The sequence below is a fragment of the Aspergillus japonicus genome (assembly GCF_003184785.1).
Source record: "Aspergillus japonicus CBS 114.51 unplaced genomic scaffold BO86scaffold_21, whole genome shotgun sequence".
NCBI lineage: Eukaryota > Fungi > Ascomycota > Eurotiomycetes > Eurotiales > Aspergillaceae > Aspergillus > Aspergillus japonicus.
Window position 1 is genome coordinate 63,506 of NW_020291658.1, and position 19,519 is coordinate 83,024.

General features: G+C 50.9%; 8 protein-coding genes across 8 annotated transcripts; 6 read left to right on the forward strand and 2 right to left on the reverse strand.

Annotated features, from left to right (window-relative positions):
• Nucleotides 1-458: 458 nt before the first annotated feature.
• On the forward strand, nucleotides 459-3,012 carry BO86DRAFT_447908 (cysteine--tRNA ligase). Its single transcript, XM_025676613.1, has 2 exons — nucleotides 459-814; nucleotides 873-3,012. Exons 1-2 carry the CDS (start codon nucleotides 524-526, stop codon nucleotides 2,979-2,981), a joined length of 2,400 nt encoding a protein of 799 aa, XP_025528072.1. The 5' UTR covers nucleotides 459-523; the 3' UTR covers nucleotides 2,982-3,012.
• Nucleotides 3,013-3,054: 42 nt separating this feature from the next.
• Nucleotides 3,055-4,796, forward strand: BO86DRAFT_83927 (uncharacterized protein). Its single transcript, XM_025677725.1, has 3 exons — nucleotides 3,055-3,176; nucleotides 3,253-3,491; nucleotides 3,546-4,796. Exons 2-3 carry the CDS (start codon nucleotides 3,452-3,454, stop codon nucleotides 4,628-4,630), a joined length of 1,125 nt encoding a protein of 374 aa, XP_025528073.1. The 5' UTR covers nucleotides 3,055-3,176; nucleotides 3,253-3,451; the 3' UTR covers nucleotides 4,631-4,796.
• Nucleotides 4,797-5,202: 406 nt separating this feature from the next.
• On the forward strand, nucleotides 5,203-8,225 carry optD (small oligopeptide transporter, OPT family). The gene is made up of 3 exons (XM_025668973.1): nucleotides 5,203-5,788; nucleotides 5,852-7,699; nucleotides 7,834-8,225. Exons 1-3 carry the CDS (start codon nucleotides 5,620-5,622, stop codon nucleotides 8,127-8,129), a joined length of 2,313 nt encoding a protein of 770 aa, XP_025528074.1. The 5' UTR covers nucleotides 5,203-5,619; the 3' UTR covers nucleotides 8,130-8,225.
• Nucleotides 8,226-8,761: 536 nt separating this feature from the next.
• On the reverse strand, nucleotides 8,762-10,790 carry BO86DRAFT_378893 (uncharacterized protein; the record flags this gene model as incomplete). The annotated part of the gene is made up of 6 exons (XM_025670651.1): nucleotides 8,762-8,764; nucleotides 8,843-9,110; nucleotides 9,168-9,238; nucleotides 9,302-9,466; nucleotides 10,488-10,517; nucleotides 10,575-10,790. 6 exons carry the CDS (start codon nucleotides 10,788-10,790, stop codon nucleotides 8,762-8,764), a joined length of 753 nt encoding a protein of 250 aa, XP_025528075.1.
• Nucleotides 10,791-11,325: 535 nt separating this feature from the next.
• BO86DRAFT_388914 (ESCRT-III subunit protein VPS24) lies at nucleotides 11,326-12,776 on the reverse strand. Its single transcript, XM_025671985.1, has 2 exons — nucleotides 12,396-12,776; nucleotides 11,326-12,333 (listed from the first exon to the last, which is right to left on the reverse strand). Exons 1-2 carry the CDS (start codon nucleotides 12,441-12,443, stop codon nucleotides 11,695-11,697), a joined length of 687 nt encoding a protein of 228 aa, XP_025528076.1. The 5' UTR covers nucleotides 12,444-12,776; the 3' UTR covers nucleotides 11,326-11,694.
• A 236-nt stretch (nucleotides 12,777-13,012) lies between these two features.
• Nucleotides 13,013-14,378, forward strand: wos2 (Hsp90 cochaperone SBA1). The gene is made up of 4 exons (XM_025671986.1): nucleotides 13,013-13,201; nucleotides 13,388-13,713; nucleotides 13,775-13,945; nucleotides 14,004-14,378. The coding sequence occupies exons 1-4, from the start codon at nucleotides 13,174-13,176 to the stop codon at nucleotides 14,070-14,072; spliced, it is 594 nt and encodes a 197-aa protein (XP_025528077.1). The 5' UTR covers nucleotides 13,013-13,173; the 3' UTR covers nucleotides 14,073-14,378.
• A 375-nt stretch (nucleotides 14,379-14,753) lies between these two features.
• Nucleotides 14,754-16,840, forward strand: BO86DRAFT_388916 (translation machinery-associated protein TMA46). Its single transcript, XM_025671987.1, has 4 exons — nucleotides 14,754-15,164; nucleotides 15,230-15,247; nucleotides 15,365-15,915; nucleotides 15,972-16,840. Exons 1-4 carry the CDS (start codon nucleotides 15,105-15,107, stop codon nucleotides 16,402-16,404), a joined length of 1,062 nt encoding a protein of 353 aa, XP_025528078.1. The 5' UTR covers nucleotides 14,754-15,104; the 3' UTR covers nucleotides 16,405-16,840.
• A 403-nt stretch (nucleotides 16,841-17,243) lies between these two features.
• On the forward strand, nucleotides 17,244-19,368 carry BO86DRAFT_84039 (uncharacterized protein). Its single transcript, XM_025677726.1, has 6 exons — nucleotides 17,244-17,497; nucleotides 17,569-17,983; nucleotides 18,055-18,210; nucleotides 18,279-18,428; nucleotides 18,502-18,624; nucleotides 18,691-19,368. Exons 1-6 carry the CDS (start codon nucleotides 17,437-17,439, stop codon nucleotides 19,061-19,063), a joined length of 1,278 nt encoding a protein of 425 aa, XP_025528079.1. The 5' UTR covers nucleotides 17,244-17,436; the 3' UTR covers nucleotides 19,064-19,368.
• The last annotated feature ends 151 nt before the right edge of the window (nucleotides 19,369-19,519 follow it).

Below are 19,519 nucleotides of genomic sequence, written 5' to 3' on the forward strand. Positions count from 1 at the left end.
TGATTTGTTAGTCCGCTGAACTGTTCTTGGGAATAATCCATGTTCTACTCGATGTCTGTTGCCCACAGCCTCATTCATCAGTACTGGATTCATTCCTTCATGGATGAGTGTGATTGGTGGTGCCTTTGCAGTCATTGAAACTGGGTGGCACAAAGTTAATAAAGACTCGTGTCTCTGTTTTGCGTGTGAGCTGACTCGCCCTAAGAATTCGTTTTGATTCATTGATGATTGTATCCTTGGATAGGGCGTGAGTGCGTGTGTGGGTGAGTGAGTCTATGGTGATGGCGAATTGACAGGCCGGATCACATGTATATTACTTACTCTTTTAGGCAGGCGTGCCTTGATGAGTCAATCTGCCCGATTGGAACTAGCGCAGAGCGGGGTGGTCGGCGGTGAGAGAGTTTGGAGCGCATAATCCAGCGAGGTGCTAAAATCTTCCAGCAATTATATTATGCCACCATCACGAATACCCCTCGTCGTCAATCCCCAGTTCTTCTTACGGCGATTCAGTCGGTCGTTCAGGATGGAAAGTCGCCAACAGCCCCCGTGGCAGCAGCCGCCCGCGCGCCCCGACGCCCGCCTCCCTTCTCTCAAAGTATGGAACTCTTTGACCAGATCCAAGACTCCTTTCGTGCCCTTGGATCCCGAAGGACGCAAGGTCAAGTGGTATGCTTGCGGCCCAACTGTTTACGACGATGCGCACCTCGGCCACGCTCGAAACTATGTCAGCACCGATATTCTGCGACGTATCCTTAAGGATTACTTCAACTATGACGTGCAATTTGTTATGAACATCACCGATGTCGACGACAAGGTATGAGCCACCGTGTTAGGAACGATGTTTGAAGGATGAGTGTGACTGATGGCCACAGATCATCCTTCGCGGTAGACAACAGCATTTGTTCAACAAGTACATTACGGAACATCCGAATATTACCCCCGAAGTCCTCGAGACTGCCCGGTCGGCATACAGCGCCTACATCAAGAAGAACCTCCCTCTGATCAACCCGGAGACGAAGCCTGAAGAATTTACCGCGGAAGTCGACAAGGTTTATGGAGTGGTTCTCAAGGGCGGCTCGTTGGAGGCAGATAAGAAGCCGGGCGATACGGAGACCAAGATTAAAATGCACGTTAAGACCGCGACGGCCTCATCTTCAGCCATCGCCGGTGCCGCAAAGAAGCCCGAGACCTCGAGTCAGGCTTTCTATGATGCTACACAAGATGTATTCTGCTACTACCTTGATGTCACCCAAGGATCCACGATTCCCGGCGATGCGTACGAAATCTTCACGAAGCTCACGAAGAAATACGAAGACCACTTTATGCGTGATATGAGGGATCTGAACGTTCTTGATCCCGATGAGATCACGAGAGTCACCGAGTATGGCCCACAGATTGCGGACTTTGTCGAGAAAATTGTTGCGAATAAGTTTGGGTATGTGGCCTCGGACGGGTCCGTTTACTTCGACATCAAAGCGTTCGAAGAAGCCGGCAACCACTATGCCCGACTGGAGCCGTGGAACCGAAACAATCAACCTCTGCAGAGAGACGGCGAAGGGGCCCTGTCTCGGGCAACCGAGAAGAAGTCGCCCGACGACTTCGCTCTCTGGAAATCGTCTCGACCTGGTGAGCCTAGTTGGTCCAGCAAGTGGGGTCAAGGAAGACCCGGGTGGCACATTGAGTGCTCTGCTATGGCATCAAGCTGCTTGGGAAGCCAGATTGATATCCACTCGGGCGGTATTGACCTTGCTTTCCCCCACCACGATAACGAGCTTGCGCAGAGTGAAGCCTACTGGCACGAGCACAAGCACCAGTGGGTCAACTATTTCCTGCACATGGGCCACCTCTCCATTGCAGGCTCTAAGATGTCCAAGTCCTTGAAAAACTTTACCACTATCAGTGACGCGCTCAAGCGAGGTGATTACACTGCTCGCAGTCTGAGAATCGTTTTCCTGCTGGGTGGCTGGCGCGACGGAGTCGAGATCACGGATGAGCTGGTCAAGAACGCCTCTTCATGGGAAGAGAAGGTCAACAACTTCTTCGTTAAAGTCAAGGATCCTTCCACATACCAGATTTCCGCCACCGATGCGGCATCGACCGAAACATTGACACAGGCCCTCAAGTCCACCCAAGACAAGGTCGATGAACACTTCTGCGATTCCTTTGATACTCCCAGAGTCATGGCTGCTATTTCTGAACTGATTACCACTTTCAACTCGCTTGACATCCAGACTCTGGAGCCCCAGGCCATCGAGGCCACTGCCAAGTGGGTGACACGGATTGTGACCATTTTCGGTCTGAACGGGGCTACCCCGGTGGACAAGTGTGAAATCGGCTGGGAGGGTACCGACGTCCCCGAGGTGGCGAAGCAGTACTTGTACCCGCTTTCCGCCATGCGTGACTCTTTGCGCCAGGCTGCCATGTCCGGCAACCAGATCACATCAGACAAGGTCAAGGAGATCATCGGTGCTGCAGCAGTAAAAGATGCAGACACGACCGAAGCCGCCAAGCCATACTCCCAGGCCCTGAAATCTTTCAGCTCCCAGCTCGCGTCGTTGAGCCTCGAGGATGCGAAGAGCTCTTCGAAGGAGATTCTTTCCCTCTGTGACCGTTTGCGTGATGTGGATCTTTTCAACCTCGGTATCTACCTTGAGGACCGTGAGAACAAGCCGGCTCTCGTTCGCCCTGTCACCAAGGATCTGCTGCAGGCTCGAGAAGAGCAGGCGCGCAAGGCTCTGCAGAAGCAGCAAGAAAAGGAGAAGAAGGAACGCCTTGCTCAGGAAAAGCTTGAGAAGGGAAAGCTTAGCCACCTCGAGATGTTCAAAACTAGCGAGTTCAGCGCTTGGGATGAAGAGGGTATGCCGACCAAGGATGCTGCTGGCGAACCTCTCGCGAAGAGCCGGGGCAAGAAGTTGAGGAAAGACTGGGAGCGTCAGAAGAAAGCCCACGAAGCGTGGCTTGCAAGCCAGCAGGGAAAATGATAGAGTAGCACATAGGTCAAGAAATTTTGATGCAGTTTTTTCAGCGGGACTGAATTTTTGATTTTCATACATCTCCCGCAGTGAATCAGATCTTAACCATCCTTGGGGTGTGAAGTGATCGAAATTACCTTGAGGCGGCTCCACGTAACGTCTTTATTCACTAAGCTGTGTGTACCACACTCCCATAATGAGAAGGTAGGTCTACCTTAGATTGTCAACCTTGATATGATTCTTCTCTTCTCCACGTCACTGTCTAACATCCTAACAACAGCTTCATCGAAGTCACACCTGGCAGCTTCTAGAGGCAAGCCTGAGAACACCCGAAAGGTCTTTGATGCACGTTGCTTCTCATCTCTTTCTCTAATGCTATCGATATTACCTCTACAACCACGTCACTGAGAAAGGTAGTAATCAGAGCGAATTCCTCTCGGTGGGCATAAAGGGAGAGTAGATCCTTCAAAGACCTCATTATGCGGCTTCCCAAGATTATGTTGCCTTTTGTGGCCAAGGGTAAGCCAGTCCGCTTGAAGAAGATATACATGGTGGCTCATGACTCTCTATTAGTTGCCCGAAACCAAGATCCCGGGGTTCGAAACACGCCCGAAGATAAACAGAGGCATCAGCTTTGCGAACTCCCCACAGAGCTGATGGATCTGATTGCTTCCTTCCTGGATAAGCCCGCTTTGTGCGCGTTGCGCTTGACATGCTCGACCCTCGAACGCGCAACCAAATACCAGTTTGGACGGATCGGTCTTCACACACTACACACAGATCTATCTAGGTTGAACCTGCTTGCCATGGACGAACTCGCCAATACCTGTGGCTTGAACCAGCATGTCAAGAAGATATCCATCGGCAGCGCTACTGGGAACGTTTTAGGCTACGGCTTCATTTGGTATCGTGACATCTTGGAGAATGAGTATCTCAACTTCCTCCGTTCTTCGGATGGATTCCTGAAATTGAGGGCCGTCTTGAAGAAGTTCTCGAATTGCCAATCGTTCCACATCTCGTTGTCCAATCAGCCTGAATCGGGTACCTGGACCGACTGTCTCAGCCCCAGCGATGCAGTGACGCTCGTGCTGCATCTCATCCCGTGCATGGCAAGACCCGTCGAGTCTTTCAGCTGCTCCTACTCGGACTGGGACAAACACACGGCAGGGATCATCGACCCCAGAAGGTTCTGCCCCCACACCTTTCAGTTTATCCGCTTCGGCCTATGCTGGTCCACCCTTACCGAGCTGTGCCTCCTTGCCCGGGTGAAAGACATTCTTGTGGCTGACTTTGTTTACGAGCTCATCGACCAGGCGCCCAATCTAAAGAAGCTGGAATTGGACTGTGGTGGAAGCGAAGGAGTCGCAGCCTTGTTCCAACGACTGGGACAAGAGGGTAGTAACATGGAGTTGGAGGTGCTCAAACTGTCGGGCGTGGTGGGTATCTTGGGCCAGGGCCTGCAGAACTTTCTTCTCGCCACCAGGAACTCTCTGCGCATTCTGGAGCTGAGGGTTGTTCGCTTTGAGACTGGGCTCTGGGAGACGGTCCTGGAGAGTCTGATGCACGACTTTCCGGCCTTGAAGGAGCTGACCTTGCTTTGGATCACCGATAGCACGACCGGTGTACGTAATGCCTTTCTCTGCGTCTATTCTCATTGAAAGAAGAACATTTGATTAACTGCGAACAGAGATATCCAACCCACTGGGTCCGCGATGACATCAAGGACGTACGAGGTCGCCATGGTCGCATTCGTCTTACCTACTCGGGTCTCCCTGTGCATAATGCTCTATACTCTCTTCTGACACGCTATCAGATCCAGCCTCCGCAGCAGCTGTCAGTTCAAGCGGCTCAGTGACTGCTGCTATGGTCCTGGAGTGACTCGTGATCGAGGGAGGTTTTTTTTGTCAACAAGAGACCTGAATCAGAGACACTGTTAGCTTGAGGTCATAGCTGCTCGTGGGAAGGTGGATTGTCTTGCACGATATTCATCATGATGATTCAAATCGCATTGTATCTCTTTCCTTGGGGCTACCAGACTGTAGTTGATGGGGGATGCTTTTTATTTTCTGTTAGAGCGAAGAGAAGTAGCGATTACGTGTGTGTTGTAACTTATCTCTCTCTGCATCTGCTGTGTGTCCCGCGTTCTTACCCAATTGAGACTTTTCCCCGCGTTTTGTTATCAGACCGCACTTCTTCCTTTCTGCCTACTCGAATACTCGAAGAGACATGTCGACAATTCTCTTCCTCTTTCTGCCACCATACTCATCGAAAGCACGGTGTATAACTTTGGCTTTCTTGTATTCCCCCGAGTACTTTCAGACTCTCTTGAAAATTCTCAATATGCAATGCTCAAAACCGCCAATCAGCCCATCGCCGCCACCCCTATCTCTTAGCATAGGGCTAGCACGGCTGTTATCTGCAACCAGATAGACTACATCCATGCCTATCGGTCGGTTACACCCTGGGCTAGACACTAGTCGACTAGAAAGTGTCAGCAGATGTGGCGATAAGAAGCAGGCTAAGGCGACTATGGTTGAAGTCTCTTAAAGACCGCCAATTCTTGTTTGTGGCCTTGCCATGGCTGCTTTTCTCCCTCGTCTTCCCTTCCCCGTCACCAAGTGCTGGTCACAGCCGTTCGTCCCCCAAGATGGCATCCGAGGACCTGATTGAGATTGAGAAATCCTCCAAGTCACCATACAGCACCGCCGACCTTGAGGTAGAGCAAGGTCGCCTTGATGAATTGCATACAAAGGAGGATGACTTGGTAGACAAGGAAGTCTACGACTATGAGTCGGAACACTCACCTTTCCCCGAGGGTTCGTGAATGACCACGACATCAGATGTCAAGTTAGGTGATATCTAACATGAGTTTCAAACAGTGCGCGCTGTTGTACCTGAGACAGACGACCCAAGTATGCCCGTCAGCACATTCCGAATGTGGCTCCTTGGCTTCATCTTCACAATGGTGGGCTCTGGCATCAACCAATTTTTCTCGCTACGTTATCCGTCGGTACATATCGTATCCTTGGTGGCAGAGCTGCTGGCTTATCCCTGTGGTGTCTTCCTGGCGAAAGTCTTGCCTATGTGGACTATAAGTCTTGGACCCTTGGGCAGCTTCTCTCTCAATCCAGACCACCAGTTCAACATCAAGGAGCATGCACTGATCGTGATCATGAGCAATGTCTCGTTTGGCTATGGGAGTGCGGACTCCACGAACATCATTCAGGCTTCTAGCTCCCAGTTCTACAATTTTGGTCTGTCAGCTGGCTTCTCGGTCCTGGTCGTCCTTTGCGCACAGCTCCTGGGATTCGGGGTGGCTGGGCTCGCTGCTCCATGGCTAGTTGAGCCAGCGAGGATCGTGTGGCCACAAGTTCTATCGAATTGCGCGATGCTCGAGACGCTTCATTCGCGTGCAAACAGCGTCGCCAATGGCTGGAAGATCTCCCGTCTCCGGTTCTTCCTGTACGTCACCGCAGCTGGCTTCATATGGTACTTCTTCCCAGGGCTCATGTTCACTGCTCTCTCGTACTTCACCTGGGTGTGCTGGATCGCCCCTCGCAACAAGATTGTCAATCAGCTGTTCGGCATGCAGACTGGCCTGGGACTGAGCCCTATCACCTTCGACTGGAGCCAGGTCGCGTACAACACCAACCCTCTGCTTTCGCCAGCCTGGGCTGCAATCAATGTGTTTGCTGGATTTGCGGTCTTCTTTTGGATCGTCGTACCGGGCATCTACTACTCTAACACTTGGTATACAGCTTACCTTCCTCTCATGACAGCCGACGTTTACGACAGAACGGGTGCCGAATACAACACCACTCGCGTTATCAGCTCGCAAAACACCCTGGATGTTGACGCATACAAGAACTATTCTCCTCCCTATCTCCCAGCCACGTATGCCTTTGTCTACGGACTGTCATTTGCATCCATCACCGCAGTCCTGACTCACATCGGAGTCTGGCATAGCAAGGAGATCTGGGCTGCCCTCAAAGGAAAGAACAAGCTGGACATCCACGCTCGCCTGATGAAGAATTACAAGAACACCCCTTGGTACTGGTATGCAGCCATCATCGCGGTGATCACCGCTATCTCGATCGTCGTGGTTGAAGTCTACCATACCAAGCTCCCCGTGTATGGCGTGTTTCTTGCTCTGATCGTCCCAGCAATCTACATGATTCCCTGCGGCATCATACAGGGCATCACTAACGTGGACGCCAATCAGTTGAATGTCCTGGCCGAGTTTGTTGGCGGCTACATGTTCGAGGGCAAGCCCCTTGCCAACATGCTGTTCAAGATCCTGAGCACCGACGTGGTAGGTCAAGGTGTCTATTTTGCCATGGACATGAAACTGGGCCACTATCTTAAAATCCCGCCGCGAACTCTCTTCATGGCCCAAGGGCTGGCCACCATCCTTGGGGCCTTGACACAAGCAGGCGTCACCATCTGGATGCTCGGCAACATCAAGGATATCTGTTCCTCCGACCAAGCGGACGGATTCACCTGCCCCAACGGCCGCACCGTCTACTCTTCCTCGGTGATCTGGGGTCTCGTCGGCCCGCGTCGTCTCTACTCCGTCGGCAAGATCTATTCGTCGTTGTTGCATTTCTTCTGGATCGGAGCAATCGCCCCGCTGGTAACATACGTTTTGTATAAATACACCCGCAACCGCTTCTGGAAGCTGGTCAACTGGCCCCTCATTTTCGTGGGCACCTACAACGTCCCACCAGGTTAGTGTCGCCCCCTTCCTCCCTGGTTCCCCGATCCCCCAAGCCCCACGTTGTCCACTGAGCACCTCTCCTCCTTTCCCCGCAGCCTCTCCTATCTTCTCTTATACTGACCCATCCTTGTCCAACCCCCATAGCGACCGGAATCAACTACTCCAGCTGGGCCCTCGTCAACTTCATCTTCAACCACCTCATCAAACGCCGCTTCTTCGCCTGGTGGACCAAGTACAACTACATCCTCGCCGCGGCGCTGGACACCGGCCTCGCCCTCAGCGGCATCGTCATCTTCTTCTGCATCTCCTACCCGGGCGCCGTCTTCCCCGACTGGTGGGGCAATACTGTCTACCTCAACACGGCCGACGGGGACGGGGTCCCGTGGAAGGAGATGCCGGCCGCTGGGTATTTCGGGCCCGCAAATGGGACTTGGAGCTAAGATTGTTGTGGGATGCTTGTAAAAGACGTGGGTGGGGGGTCGTGAGATGATTGGCCTGTGTATAGTACAGGTTACGTTGGTTTCTCTGCGTTCAAGTACATAATTTATATATATATATATATACCTATTGATCTTGGTAGTTGTTCCATTCGTTAGGACTTGTCTTTGATGAGGACCTTCGCAGTGAAACTTCGCGATACAAGAAAGGTACTATTGTACAGTACAGGGATGCTGAAGATAGCAAGGAAACTGCCCGCACGACGATTCTAAAGCGTGAGAGTAAAAGAACTTGCGAGGAGATGCATTGTAACCACAAGTTTCTTTATTAGATACAGATAACAGACCCCGATCTTCCCACCACCGAAAATTCCTGAACGTAGTAAAAAAAAAAAATAAAAATAAAAACAAGGACAAAGATGAGAGGGAAGTGGAGGCAGGAAAAAGCAAACCGCGAGCAACATAGTCCGAAATACAGAAGGAGAAACAAAAGAGGAAACGGATAAAAGTGTTAAGGGGAATTCAACTCGAATCCAACCGGCAGACCCCGAGTGCGCAAAGAGTGTGGCCAGGTGGCGAAGGCATTGGACGACAACTTCACATTGTATCATAGATGAAGGTGTATCGTGGATCATTTACTAGAACACGTTGGGATTAGTGGATGGTTGTGCAGGAGCTGAGAAAAAAAAAAAAAAAAAAAAAAAAAAAAAACTTACAGAGATCTCAGCCATGCCAAGGTCCTCACCAGAGGCGGCAGCTTGTTGCTGCTGAGGGGCTCCGTTCGTCTGAGCGTTACCCTCAGCAGGGCCGGTGTTATCGGTGGTAGCGAAGTAGTCAACCATCTCTGCATCAAGCTCCTCGACAGTCTTAGGCTTGGGGCGGTTGGGAGTGCGGCCGTTCTTACGGGCACCACGGCGACCACGTCCCTGGGCGTTCGTAGCGGCCTTGTTGGCGGTAGCAGGCTTGGGCTTGGGCTTGGTTTGACTGGACACAATGATACTTAGTCACCATCAAAAACGAACAGAAAGAATGGTTACTTACGCGACACGCTCACCAAGGGACTTGGGAGCAGCGACATCGGGCGCGTGGGAGGCATCAACGACAACCTCGATCTGATATGTGTCAGTGCCTAGAGCTTGAGCTCAAAGATAACGGTGAGCGACAACAAAACTGACCTTCATGGGTCTCCCATCGACTAGAAGGCCATTCAAATCCTTGGCAGCCTTCGCAGCCGTATCGGGCTTGCTGAAGACGATGGATGCGATTCCGCGGCTAGTACCATTCTGGTTGTAGGTGAGCATAACTCGCTTCACGGGACCTGCAGACTTAGTGAAGTATTCCTATAGCACCAGGAAATCAGATTAGTACATCGAATCAAGAAGTTCATTTGAAGAACCACGAAAGCATCGGCATGAACACAATTCGAAAGACGCATAATAACGGCCTCAGAAGCGACATCGACATCAAGAAGCATCAGCGAGCACATAGCGGCAGTTAGTTGTCAGCATGGATAGTTCTTCCGCATCTCTACCCGAGTACGGTGCTGTAAGCAGCCGTTCGCTCGTCCACCGTAGAATCTCCAATCAACATCGTAACCCTGGCCAGCATGCGCCTCCACTCAGTTCAACCTCACAAAATATACTGTCATCAGATGCCTAATAAGAGGCTCCTCAGAAGGTTGATAGGATAATCCATCCAGCATGCATATCCCACATTTACCCCCACCCGATTTGCGAGATCCCAGAAAGGCGGCGAACGTGTACTCAGGATCCCTCAGATGCCCTCCGTAATATCCCAGTCCAAGAAATGCAAGCCATAAATACTCGCACAATGTCCAAAGAAGAATGTATCGTGCCCCAGCTAAACACGATAGCATCGCTCGATAAACATGTGGTATGATATGACGCTCGACCACAACCCGCTCTTGAGGCGATGTGTTGGATGTTCTGCTGGCATGCCAATGCGCTCGCTGATGCCTGAGAATCCTAACTGGAGGTTTCACTCGAGCTTGACCAAGCGAGGAAAGAAAATGAAGGCATGCTTCGAAGGATAATCCATAGCGCAGTCTGCGGCTTCAACAAACCAGGCGGGACACTGAGAGTTACGCTCTGGATTGGATGCGCCATTTGCAAGACTAGGGCAGAGCTCGACTTTGATAGGCTTTCGAAGCGCGAAGGAAGATATCTGCGCCAAAAGCGTCAAAGGAGACTGCTGCCCGTGCTAATGTCCACAGTCCACGACGATGATGTATGCATGACGGTGGCAAGGATCGAAACGCGAGAGAAGCCGTTGCGCATCGAAGGTTTCGGAAAAGAAACATGGCGATAGAAACCCAAGGCAAAGGCCTTTCGATCAACATACCTTGATATTGGCCTCGTTCACATCGGCAGGCTGGAGGGGAACATTAGCTTTCCGCTTCCTGCAAGAGATTTTGTGGATCTAACATACCAAGCCGCTGACCATGATTTTACTTTCACGCGAGATAGGGTGTCCATTCTGAGCAACCTTGCCGGTAGGCTTAGCAGTCTTGGTGGTCTTCTTGACTCCACCGACCGGAACAGAAGCGGCGGCGGCCTTAGGGGCCGAACGGCGGTCGCGACGACGAGCACCCTGTCGGCGGCTGACGAGAATCTCGTCGAGAGACTTGTCCAACTTGCCAGACATGATTGTAGCTGATGGAGTATTTATCGAACAAAAGATGAGAGATCGATCGATAGCTTTCGCAAGTCGCGGGTGTTACGCCACTTGAGTTTCGCGACTTTTGAGGAAGCGAAGGCGATTGTTCTGAGTGAAGTTTGTCCAGAAGCTGGAAGACGAGCTGGAACAGTATGAATTGACGGTGAGAATTGACTGTAGATAAGTTTACACCACGCAGAAGTGGACGCGATGATGCGGGTTGATGAAGAAAATAGAGGATAGAAGTGATGGATGAAGAAAGGGAAACACAGGCGGATGAATGGAGAAGATAAGCAAGGGCGGAGGGGAGGAGGCTGAGTCACCCTAGTCCCGATCAGGTCTTTCGAGCTACCCGCATTAGGGATTGTTGCGACATTTCCAGTTTCCCATCGACACCCATCCAAGGTATAACTTAGGCTTCGTTGGAATGTAATTATCTACAGTATTCCGAGGCTGGAGGATTTCATTCACTACCTATCAATTAACAGATAGACTCAATACCATTGATGAAAAAGCACTCGAATTATGTTCAGACTCTGATTATGCCAAAGCTACTCACTGCTGCCCAAACACCAGGATGAAAGAAGCAACGGCCCGATGATAATGCAAATGGATAATCTCATAACATTTGTATACGACACACATGGTCACTCAATCGAACCATAGTGTTGCGCGGTATAGTAAGACAACGCAATGTAGTCGAAGCTCCAGAAGCCGGGGCCTGCCCAATATCAAAATGAATAACAGAGATCAAGAAATAAACGCCTGGCGCGCCCTGTCCAATCGAACGCCATCTAAGACTGATTGAAAGTATGTAAAGAAAGAGAAAGAACGAGCAGGCGCATGCATTAAAGCCATCCTAAACCATGATGAGTAAGTTCACGTTGTCTGTTCAACTCTTCAGGGCTTCCAGTCTTCCTCTCATTTGTGCAAGAGTCGCTTCTTGGTCCTCGAGCTCGTCTTCGGGCTCCGGAGCTTCTTCCAAAGGCTGTTCGGGCCTGACACCCTCCACCTGAGACAACTTGCCCTGGAGAATCTCCTGCAAGACTTTGTCCACTTCCTCCTCAGCCTCATCCTCCTCGTCTTCGAGCAATTCATTATTTGGGATCGCATCATCCACCATTTCCTCAATGATCCCGGCGCGCACCAGTTCAGTTGACAATTGTTGCATTGTGGCTGTCAGTTCAGGCATACGGACGAGGGTGTTGACATCCTTCATGATTCCCGTCGACTTCTTCAGACTCCCTTGAATCTTGCGCACCGAAAATGCCTCATTGACCTGCATGTGGACGCTCTGCAGCTGAGCTCGGCTAGTGTGTAGCCGGGTCGACTGCTTTCGAATCCGAACAAGTTCTCGCGCAAAGGTCTTGGCTTCCATATTGGCCTGCTTCGCCTGGGAGGGGTTGCGTTGGGCTCGTCGAGATGCACTTACGATGTGCTGTCGTGTTTTGCTTTCCAGGGTCTTGAGTTGGGAGATGTCACGGTCTAATTGACGGGTATTGGCACGGATGAGCTGGTTGCATTTCCTCATCTACAATTGAAAACATGGGTCAGGATGGAACGGCCAGTTTGAACGCCTGCATGTGACGATACCTGTGCTTGAGGATCGGGGCCGAAGAAGACAGCCTTAAGGGTCTCCATGTTGAAATATCTTCAAAGCTACCGCAACTGAGTGAGTCCTGTGGAGATGTACTGCAGGTGTATGTTGATGGCCGATGCTTCTGGGCTGAGTAAGAGTGGAACAGGCGTCTATCAGGAGGAAACTCGAAGGCTTATCCGGAGACCTTGGCAGCAGGGCGGGGTATAGGAGGGAGATCTTTTGCGAGTCTCCCCGGGTCAGGCTGCAGGAAAGACAGACAAAAGTTGATTCAATAGAGAGGGTCACCGCCAGAAGCCACAAGAGAATCCTATAGAATTATTTTTGTCAGGTCGAATGTTGTTTGTCGTTCGCATCGCTATTGGGGTGCCTGGCACTGCCGCACTCAGTCAAGGCCAGGCTCGCTGAGGAGACAGGCTCGATTCGGCTGAGTCATTCCCAAATGCGGTGACGTCGCTGAGATAGATGCATTGAATGCCTCAGGCCATGACAAATCGTCCCCCTAGGAGCCCCGGATAAAGTTGCAAACCTAACAAACTCCCTGCGGGCGGGAGAGTTCCAGTACTTTCTAGCACCATATTGAGCCGATCGTCAGCTTAGAGGCAAGCGGGCTGGATTTCACCTGCTGCTGCTGCTGTTCTGCTCTGCTCTGCTCTGCTCTGCTACCTAGACGAATCCACCTTTCACTCACTCAATCTTCTCGACTTTCCCAATCCGATCCATCTTTCTTCTACATTTCAATCTTGCATATCTCTTATCTCCCCATTTTTCATAATGTCTCTTCCTCAGGTTCACCCCGAAGGTGTGTGTCTCTTGTGCTCCGTCCCTCATTCCTACCTTCCCCGCTCTTGGTTTTCGTGATTCGCACGGTGGCCGGTTGCCATAAATCGCCCCAGCTCAAGCTTGACTCGAGACCAACCCAACACCCTTCAATTTCCTCGCTAGCTCTCTATCTCGCAGTAACGATATACTGACTATCTCTTTCCAGTTACATGGGCTCAGCGCTCCTCGACCACTGAGGCCGAGCGCAACTACCTTTACGTGAGCATCAAGGCTTCGGATGTCGCTCGCGACGCCGCTAGCCTTAGCATCACCCCCACCAATGTCTCTTTCTCCGGCGAGTCCAAGAAGGGCGTAAAATACCAAGTCTCTCTCGACCTTTACGCCGAGATCGACCCCGATAACTCGAAGGTGAACCACAGTGACCGTGAGGTCGAGTTGGTGTTGCGCAAGAAGGAGCTCAAGGAGGAATACTGGCCCCGTCTGCTGAAGACGACTCAGAAGGTTCACTTCCTCAAGACCGACTTTGATAAGGTATTGTGATCCTATTTGTACCTCACCGATTGGGAAACCGTCAAGGCTGACTTGGAGCTAGTGGGTCGACGAGGACGAGCAGGATGAGGCCCCTGAAGATGACTATGCTAGCGGCTTCAATGGTATGGATGGAGGCATGGACGGTGGCCTTGGCAACATTGATTTCTCCAAGCTTGGTGGCCTTTCCGGTCTCGGCGGCGCTGAGGCTGATGCAGGCGAGGGCGAAGAGGAGGTATGCTGAACATTACCCTTCTCGACCTTCTATGCGCGCTTGCTAACACACCCACTAGGATGAGGAGATGCCCGAACTCGAGGAGGCCAGCGATAGCAAGGATGCCAAGATCCAGGAGGTTGCTTAAATGCGAGAAGTACTCGCGGGACGCGCATTGCGACTTACGGATGTGGAGAACGGAGGCATAAACGAGAGCACTTATCACAATCAGCATCATTGAGCCCATCACGCTCGGTCTATCGTATAATGTTTTGATCGACTCATAGTGTGACTAATTGGCACAAAGTCGAACGACAGGTTTAGCTAGCTTTATCGGCCTGCCCAGAGAGGCAAAGACGAGAAGGACAAGTTGGAAAGGAAGCGAATAGTTTAGTATTCTTTCTTCATTGGTTTGAGATGACGAAATAGCCAACGACGCTTTTGCTAGTAGGAAGACCTTCCCCTCCGTAATTTCCCCGAGTAGCCCTACAGCATGCTTATTTTTTTCTTCTTCGATGATGTCAATAGCGCCATAGTGCCCCTCCTCAATGTGTGGCTTTGCGACCGTAGAACAGCAATCGGGGACATCAACCGGCCAGGGACAATTGCTGGTAAAATACCCCTATCTCGTTCTGAACATAACAGAACGTTCAATGTCGGCCATGTGAAGAGATTTTTTGGTGGTCAAACCCGACAAGTAATGCGCCGGTGAGGGTTCGACCGCAGTTTGGCTATTCAACTCCATTGGCGGAGAGGCAGATTATGTGAAGTTGTTCCGCCACACTTGGAAACCCACACCTTGAAAATGTGGAGGAACCTGCAACCACTGCACACCACACGGCCTTTCTTCTTGTTCGTTTGAACCCCCCCCCATCCCGGTTGTTGATTCTTATCCTTCCCAGGCACGGCGTTGTGATTTTCGTTTTGCCTGACCCGGTTTCGACGTCAGGCCGACTCTCATTCAGACATACTTTGGACTTGTCTATTGTAATTTTTAACCCCCCCCTCCGCTTAGCGGACTGTACCCAGTTTCGTCAGCCCGCTTCAGTTTCGGCTCGTCTGTGGAAGTTCCCCTTCCGACTTTCCAATTCTATACTCGAGGGCGCATACGTCTCAGCTGAGCAACTGTCTATTTTTACACTTGTTTCCACAAAGAAGCGCATAAGTCAAAGCCGCCATCATGCCTCCCAAGAAAGGAGCCGATCAGCCTAAGAAGAAGAAGGCCACGGTCGAGGACAAGGTTTGACCCTCGTGGCCCAATGTTCATTGCGTGCGTCGTGGCTAACCTGAGCGACTCCCTTGCAGACCTTTGGTATGAAAAACGTACGTGAAGTCTTTTCATGAAAACCTTCGCCTTTTCGCGCCTACCTTTATCGTCCAGAAGCACAAGGAAAAAAAAAAAAGAGGACCCATTCGCTGACCGGTTATCTTCCCTCGCAGAAAAAAGGTGGTTCCGCCAAACGACAGATCGCCCAACTCAATGCGCAAGCGGCCTCCAACAAGAACGCCGAAGAAAAGAAGAAGGAGGCCGAGAAGCTTCGCCGTGAGGCCGAAAAGAAGGCTGCTGAGCAAGCCAGAAAGGAGGCAGCCGACCTGTTCAAGCCTGTCCAGGTCCAGAAGGTTCCTTTCGGTGTCGATCCGAAGACTGTTGTTTGCGTTTTCTACAAGCAGGGCAACTGTGAGAAGGGTCGCAAGTGTAAATTCAGTCACGACTTGAGTCTCGAGCGCAAGGCCGCCAAGAGAGATCTGTACACCGATTCTCGAGACGTCAAAACTGCGGAGGAAGAGGCTAAGAAGAAGGACAACATGGAGGATTGGGACGAGGAGAAATTGCGCAAGGTCGTTATGAGCAAGCACGGAAACCCTCGGACCACGACGGACAAGGTCTGCAAATACTTCATTGAAGCGGTCGAGAACCAGAAGTACGGTTGGTTCTGGACCTGCCCCAATGGAGGCGACAAGTGCATGTACAAGCACAGCTTGCCACCAGGGTACGTTGCCTTCATCCGTCACGCAATACTTTCCGCGCAACTGACAATCTGGCTAGATTCGTCCTGAAGACCAAGGAGCAGAAGGCGGCAGAGAAGGCTTTGATGGACAAGTCGCCGCTCAACACCTTGACACTGGAGGATTGGTTGGAGTCCGAACGCCACAAGCTCACTGGCGATTTAACGCCTGTAACGCCCGAGACTTTCGCGAAGTGGAAGAAGGAGCGCTTGGACAAGAAGGCTGCCGAGGAGCAAGCTCAGAAGGCCAAGGAAGCCACTGGACGTACATTGTTCGAGAGCGGCAACTGGCGCGCTGAGGATAGTGAGAGTGAGAGTGAGGATGAGGACGATGGAGTGTGGAACTTGGATGCTCTGCGGCGGGAGACGGAGAAGATCCGCGAGCAGAAGGAAGAGGAACGTCTGGCCAAGCTGCACGGTGAACCCGTGCCAGTTTCGAATGACGCACAGATCGCACAGGAAGGTGAAGGTTGAGTGAGTTGGTGCGAGGCTCCCAAGCAAACGCACTTGCTTGGGTGTTTGGGCTGCGGACCTCCCACATTGCAATCGGCGTACCGGGCCATCTGTCCGGGCCCGAGATGTTGATCGTGTTGATGGCTGGTGGATGCAACGCTCTTAAGTCGCAGGAAATGCTACATGAGCGTTTGTATCGACCTCCGCAACTGGGTTTGATGGCTCTGACGGTTAACGTGAACGGATTTTCGTGTCGCCTTTGGCTCCTCCCTACTGGACACCCGGCGAAGGGGTGTCGAGGTTGATTTAGTGCTCGAAGTATTGATCAGGAGGACAGACAAGGTGGCGGAGATTACACAGGATTGAGATAGATCAATGTGTTTGCGGTGAGAGGATGACTGACATGATTTAGTATGCCATATTTGTACGTACAGTTTTCTCTCAACACAAGCCAGCGTTTTCTTTGGCCGATCGTCGTCATTTCCAGTAGATTACCTATCAAGTATAAGTAATAGTACCACCTGTGGAAAGAGGATTCGTGGTGTCGACACTACAAACTCCCCGGTCCGGTCTTTAGTTCCTTTCCCCTTCCCCCACTTCCATAGTCAAATTGAATGGAAGTTCTTTCTACTACCGTGGACGACCCTCAGCCCTATCCATGTCATGAAACAGCTGCCGAGGTATACATTCACTACTAAGCTGGTATTTGTTCATCTTAAATTTGAGCCGAGCTCAGTCGATGTCAAGATAACATGCGAGGATCGAGAAACTGGACCCTGTCTCATTCAATTCAGCTATTAATGAGCCATGGCTCTTGGCTTGTGAGCATCCGCCAATTATCGTTTGCGCTTCGACGTTGCATAAGAACAACATTGCCCATTTTGGGGAACTATCTTGCTAACTGGGCTGAGCGTCGGAGTAACTGTCTTACGAGACTGACATCTTCTTGATCTGTCAGACATCCATGGCGCATGTGTTTCTCACCCTCCTTTTCCCTCGATCTCTTCATGGTCTGAGTTTTGATAGACTACTTTTGCAGTCTTTCCCGCTCAGATGAGTATTTGCTTTCTAGAGAGGCTTCTGCTGGCCTTGATATTTGGTTTTCTCCCAATTAGTAAGTAAGAATCCATGCCGTTCTCTCTTTTCACATCCAGTGTCTTGACTCGTGTTGACCCGTCATACTAGCCGTGGCTCAAGTATGTCTCCCGCCTTTGGGTGAGGACGGATACTCCTACAATGCAACCGACCAATCTGTCCTCGACGCCATCGCGAAAAATTGCACCACTATAAATGGGAGCATTGTGATCGCGACAAGCTACACCGGCTCCTTCTACCTGCCCAATGTTCGCAATATCACTGGACAGATTCGCTATGGATCGGAGGGGGACCCCGCGGTACCTGCACCGACGTCTATCAGTCTTCCAGATCTCGAGTACATGGGGAGTGATATGTACCTCCTGGGTATTTCGGCTTTGGCAAATGTGTCCGCGCCAATGTTAAAGACGGCCGGGTGGGCGCTAAGAATGGATTATGTGCAGGACGTTGATTTGCGATCATTGGAAACCGTAAGATATGTGGAGATCTTTGGCGATATTTCCAGGTAAGCTCGGGTCGTCGTCTGGCGGCAATTATGAGATGCTATTGTTCAATGTGCTGATGCATCTAATGTAGTCTACGTCTAGACTCACTACGAATTGTCTCCGGATACTTTTCTATCTGCAATAAGGATAGATGCGAGAAAAACCAGTCTTCAACCACACCATTACATATCTCTCTTCCTTCGCTGCAATCTGTGGGTACCATAGAAATCGATGGAAGTTTATCAGGGTGTGCCTGTCTGCCTTTGCATTCTTGTTTCATCCACCAGAATTGAACGTTGACAGCAGCTTGTGTAGACTAGCAGTGCCAAACCTCACAACCATTAAGGAAGAAGCTAGATTTTCTGGCTTCCACCGCACCGCATCCAATGAATCAGCTATCAACATTGCTTTCCCTCGCCTCAATAGTGCGCCTACATACATGATTTTGGGAGGGAACATCTCAAGGTGAGGGCTTCTGCCTCTACCGGGAGATCTGAGGTAAATGCAGGCTAACCAATGACTCTCCCGATAATACCAGTCTTTCCATGCCGGAGATGCGGAACATGAGTGGATATTTTCGAGTTGATGCTGGTGATTCACTAGCCATTGACCTTCCTTTTGAAGAGGCGTCGTCTATTGACTTGTACGGAGCAATTTCAAGGTGGGTCTAAACAGAGCTTTCCAGCATATACAGGAGGTAAACTTCAGCTGACTGCGTTGAACGAAGTGTGAAATTTCCTAAGCTGAAATCCCTTTTCGGCTTCAGCGTCCATAGCAGCCTCTCCTTGGATTGCCAATCCGTGAAGGAAACCATCAGGAAGGCCGCCAATGGCTCAAAAGGCTATGTCGACTGCAGCTCGAAAAAGCACTCGAAAAGGTTAGGCACCAGGGCCATTGCCGGTATCGTGGTTGGTGTTGTGATCGGTGTCGGACTGATAGTTGCCCTTGGAGTACTGTATTACATCAAGCGGCGAAAGAGACGAGAAGAAAAGCCAGAATCGAACACGGAACTGAATGACTTAAGTCCACCACGCTACGAAGAGCCGCAGGCTGTTCAAGTTCCACCTCCGAAGTATTCTCCTCCCTTAGAGTCGGCGTGAATAGTATGCATATGTCTGGCTGTCAACGTGGGTCGCATTTACTCGGATCACTTGCTACAATATTGTATATATATCACAACTGTCAAGTGGGCTTGATCTGGGAATTGTTTCTGCATTATTCTGGCCTGGGGCGCCCGGTATGGCCTGCTACAACACGAAAGCTCTTGAACTGGATATATGGAGGGTTTCTTATTCAGTCTGTCTTACTCAATGTACATGTACCTTAGGTAGCAGTCATTTCTTTTTCAAATCGGTCCCGTGATGGTGCTGATGATTTTTTGCTGCCCCAGGCTCTCTCACAGGCAGGAAACCTTGCCTAATTGTCTCACTTGAGAATGTGACATCCCTGCCATTTCCCCCTGTGCTTCATCATGGATTTATCCAACGAGAATTTAATTCTCGATTTTGAACGAGAGACTGCTGTTCAATGTCTTACTGCAGGCTTCAGTCCTTGCT

What these genes read in the sequence shown, in the direction of transcription:
- BO86DRAFT_447908 (XM_025676613.1), top strand. Translation starts at nt 524, where the DNA reads ATGGAAAGTCGCCAACAGCCCCCGTGGCAGCAGCCGCCCGCGCGCCCC. An exon ending in TCACCGATGTCGACGACAAG is followed by an intron (nt 815 to 872) that starts GTATGAGCCACC and finishes TGATGGCCACAG; the next exon opens with ATCATCCTTCGCGGTAGACA.
- BO86DRAFT_83927 (XM_025677725.1), top strand. Translation starts at nt 3,452, where the DNA reads ATGCGGCTTCCCAAGATTATGTTGCCTTTTGTGGCCAAGG. An exon ending in GTTGCCTTTTGTGGCCAAGG is followed by an intron (nt 3,492 to 3,545) that starts GTAAGCCAGTCC and finishes ACTCTCTATTAG; the next exon opens with TTGCCCGAAACCAAGATCCC.
- optD (XM_025668973.1), top strand. Translation starts at nt 5,620, where the DNA reads ATGGCATCCGAGGACCTGATTGAGATTGAGAAATCCTCCAAGTCACCA. An exon ending in ACACTCACCTTTCCCCGAGG is followed by an intron (nt 5,789 to 5,851) that starts GTTCGTGAATGA and finishes AGTTTCAAACAG; the next exon opens with TGCGCGCTGTTGTACCTGAG. An exon ending in CACCTACAACGTCCCACCAG is followed by an intron (nt 7,700 to 7,833) that starts GTTAGTGTCGCC and finishes CAACCCCCATAG; the next exon opens with CGACCGGAATCAACTACTCC.
- BO86DRAFT_388914 (XM_025671985.1), bottom strand. Translation starts at nt 12,443, where the DNA reads ATGGAGACCCTTAAGGCTGTCTTCTTCGGCCCCGATCCTCAAGCACAG. An exon ending in GCCCCGATCCTCAAGCACAG is followed by an intron (nt 12,334 to 12,395) that starts GTATCGTCACAT and finishes TTTCAATTGTAG; the next exon opens with ATGAGGAAATGCAACCAGCT.
- wos2 (XM_025671986.1), top strand. Translation starts at nt 13,174, where the DNA reads ATGTCTCTTCCTCAGGTTCACCCCGAAG. An exon ending in TCCTCAGGTTCACCCCGAAG is followed by an intron (nt 13,202 to 13,387) that starts GTGTGTGTCTCT and finishes ATCTCTTTCCAG; the next exon opens with TTACATGGGCTCAGCGCTCC. An exon ending in CAGGCGAGGGCGAAGAGGAG is followed by an intron (nt 13,946 to 14,003) that starts GTATGCTGAACA and finishes CACACCCACTAG; the next exon opens with GATGAGGAGATGCCCGAACT.
- BO86DRAFT_388916 (XM_025671987.1), top strand. Translation starts at nt 15,105, where the DNA reads ATGCCTCCCAAGAAAGGAGCCGATCAGCCTAAGAAGAAGAAGGCCACG. An exon ending in AAGCACAGCTTGCCACCAGG is followed by an intron (nt 15,916 to 15,971) that starts GTACGTTGCCTT and finishes CAATCTGGCTAG; the next exon opens with ATTCGTCCTGAAGACCAAGG.
- BO86DRAFT_84039 (XM_025677726.1), top strand. Translation starts at nt 17,437, where the DNA reads ATGAGTATTTGCTTTCTAGAGAGGCTTCTGCTGGCCTTGATATTTGGT. An exon ending in ATCGATGGAAGTTTATCAGG is followed by an intron (nt 18,211 to 18,278) that starts GTGTGCCTGTCT and finishes CAGCTTGTGTAG; the next exon opens with ACTAGCAGTGCCAAACCTCA. An exon ending in TTGTACGGAGCAATTTCAAG is followed by an intron (nt 18,625 to 18,690) that starts GTGGGTCTAAAC and finishes CGTTGAACGAAG; the next exon opens with TGTGAAATTTCCTAAGCTGA.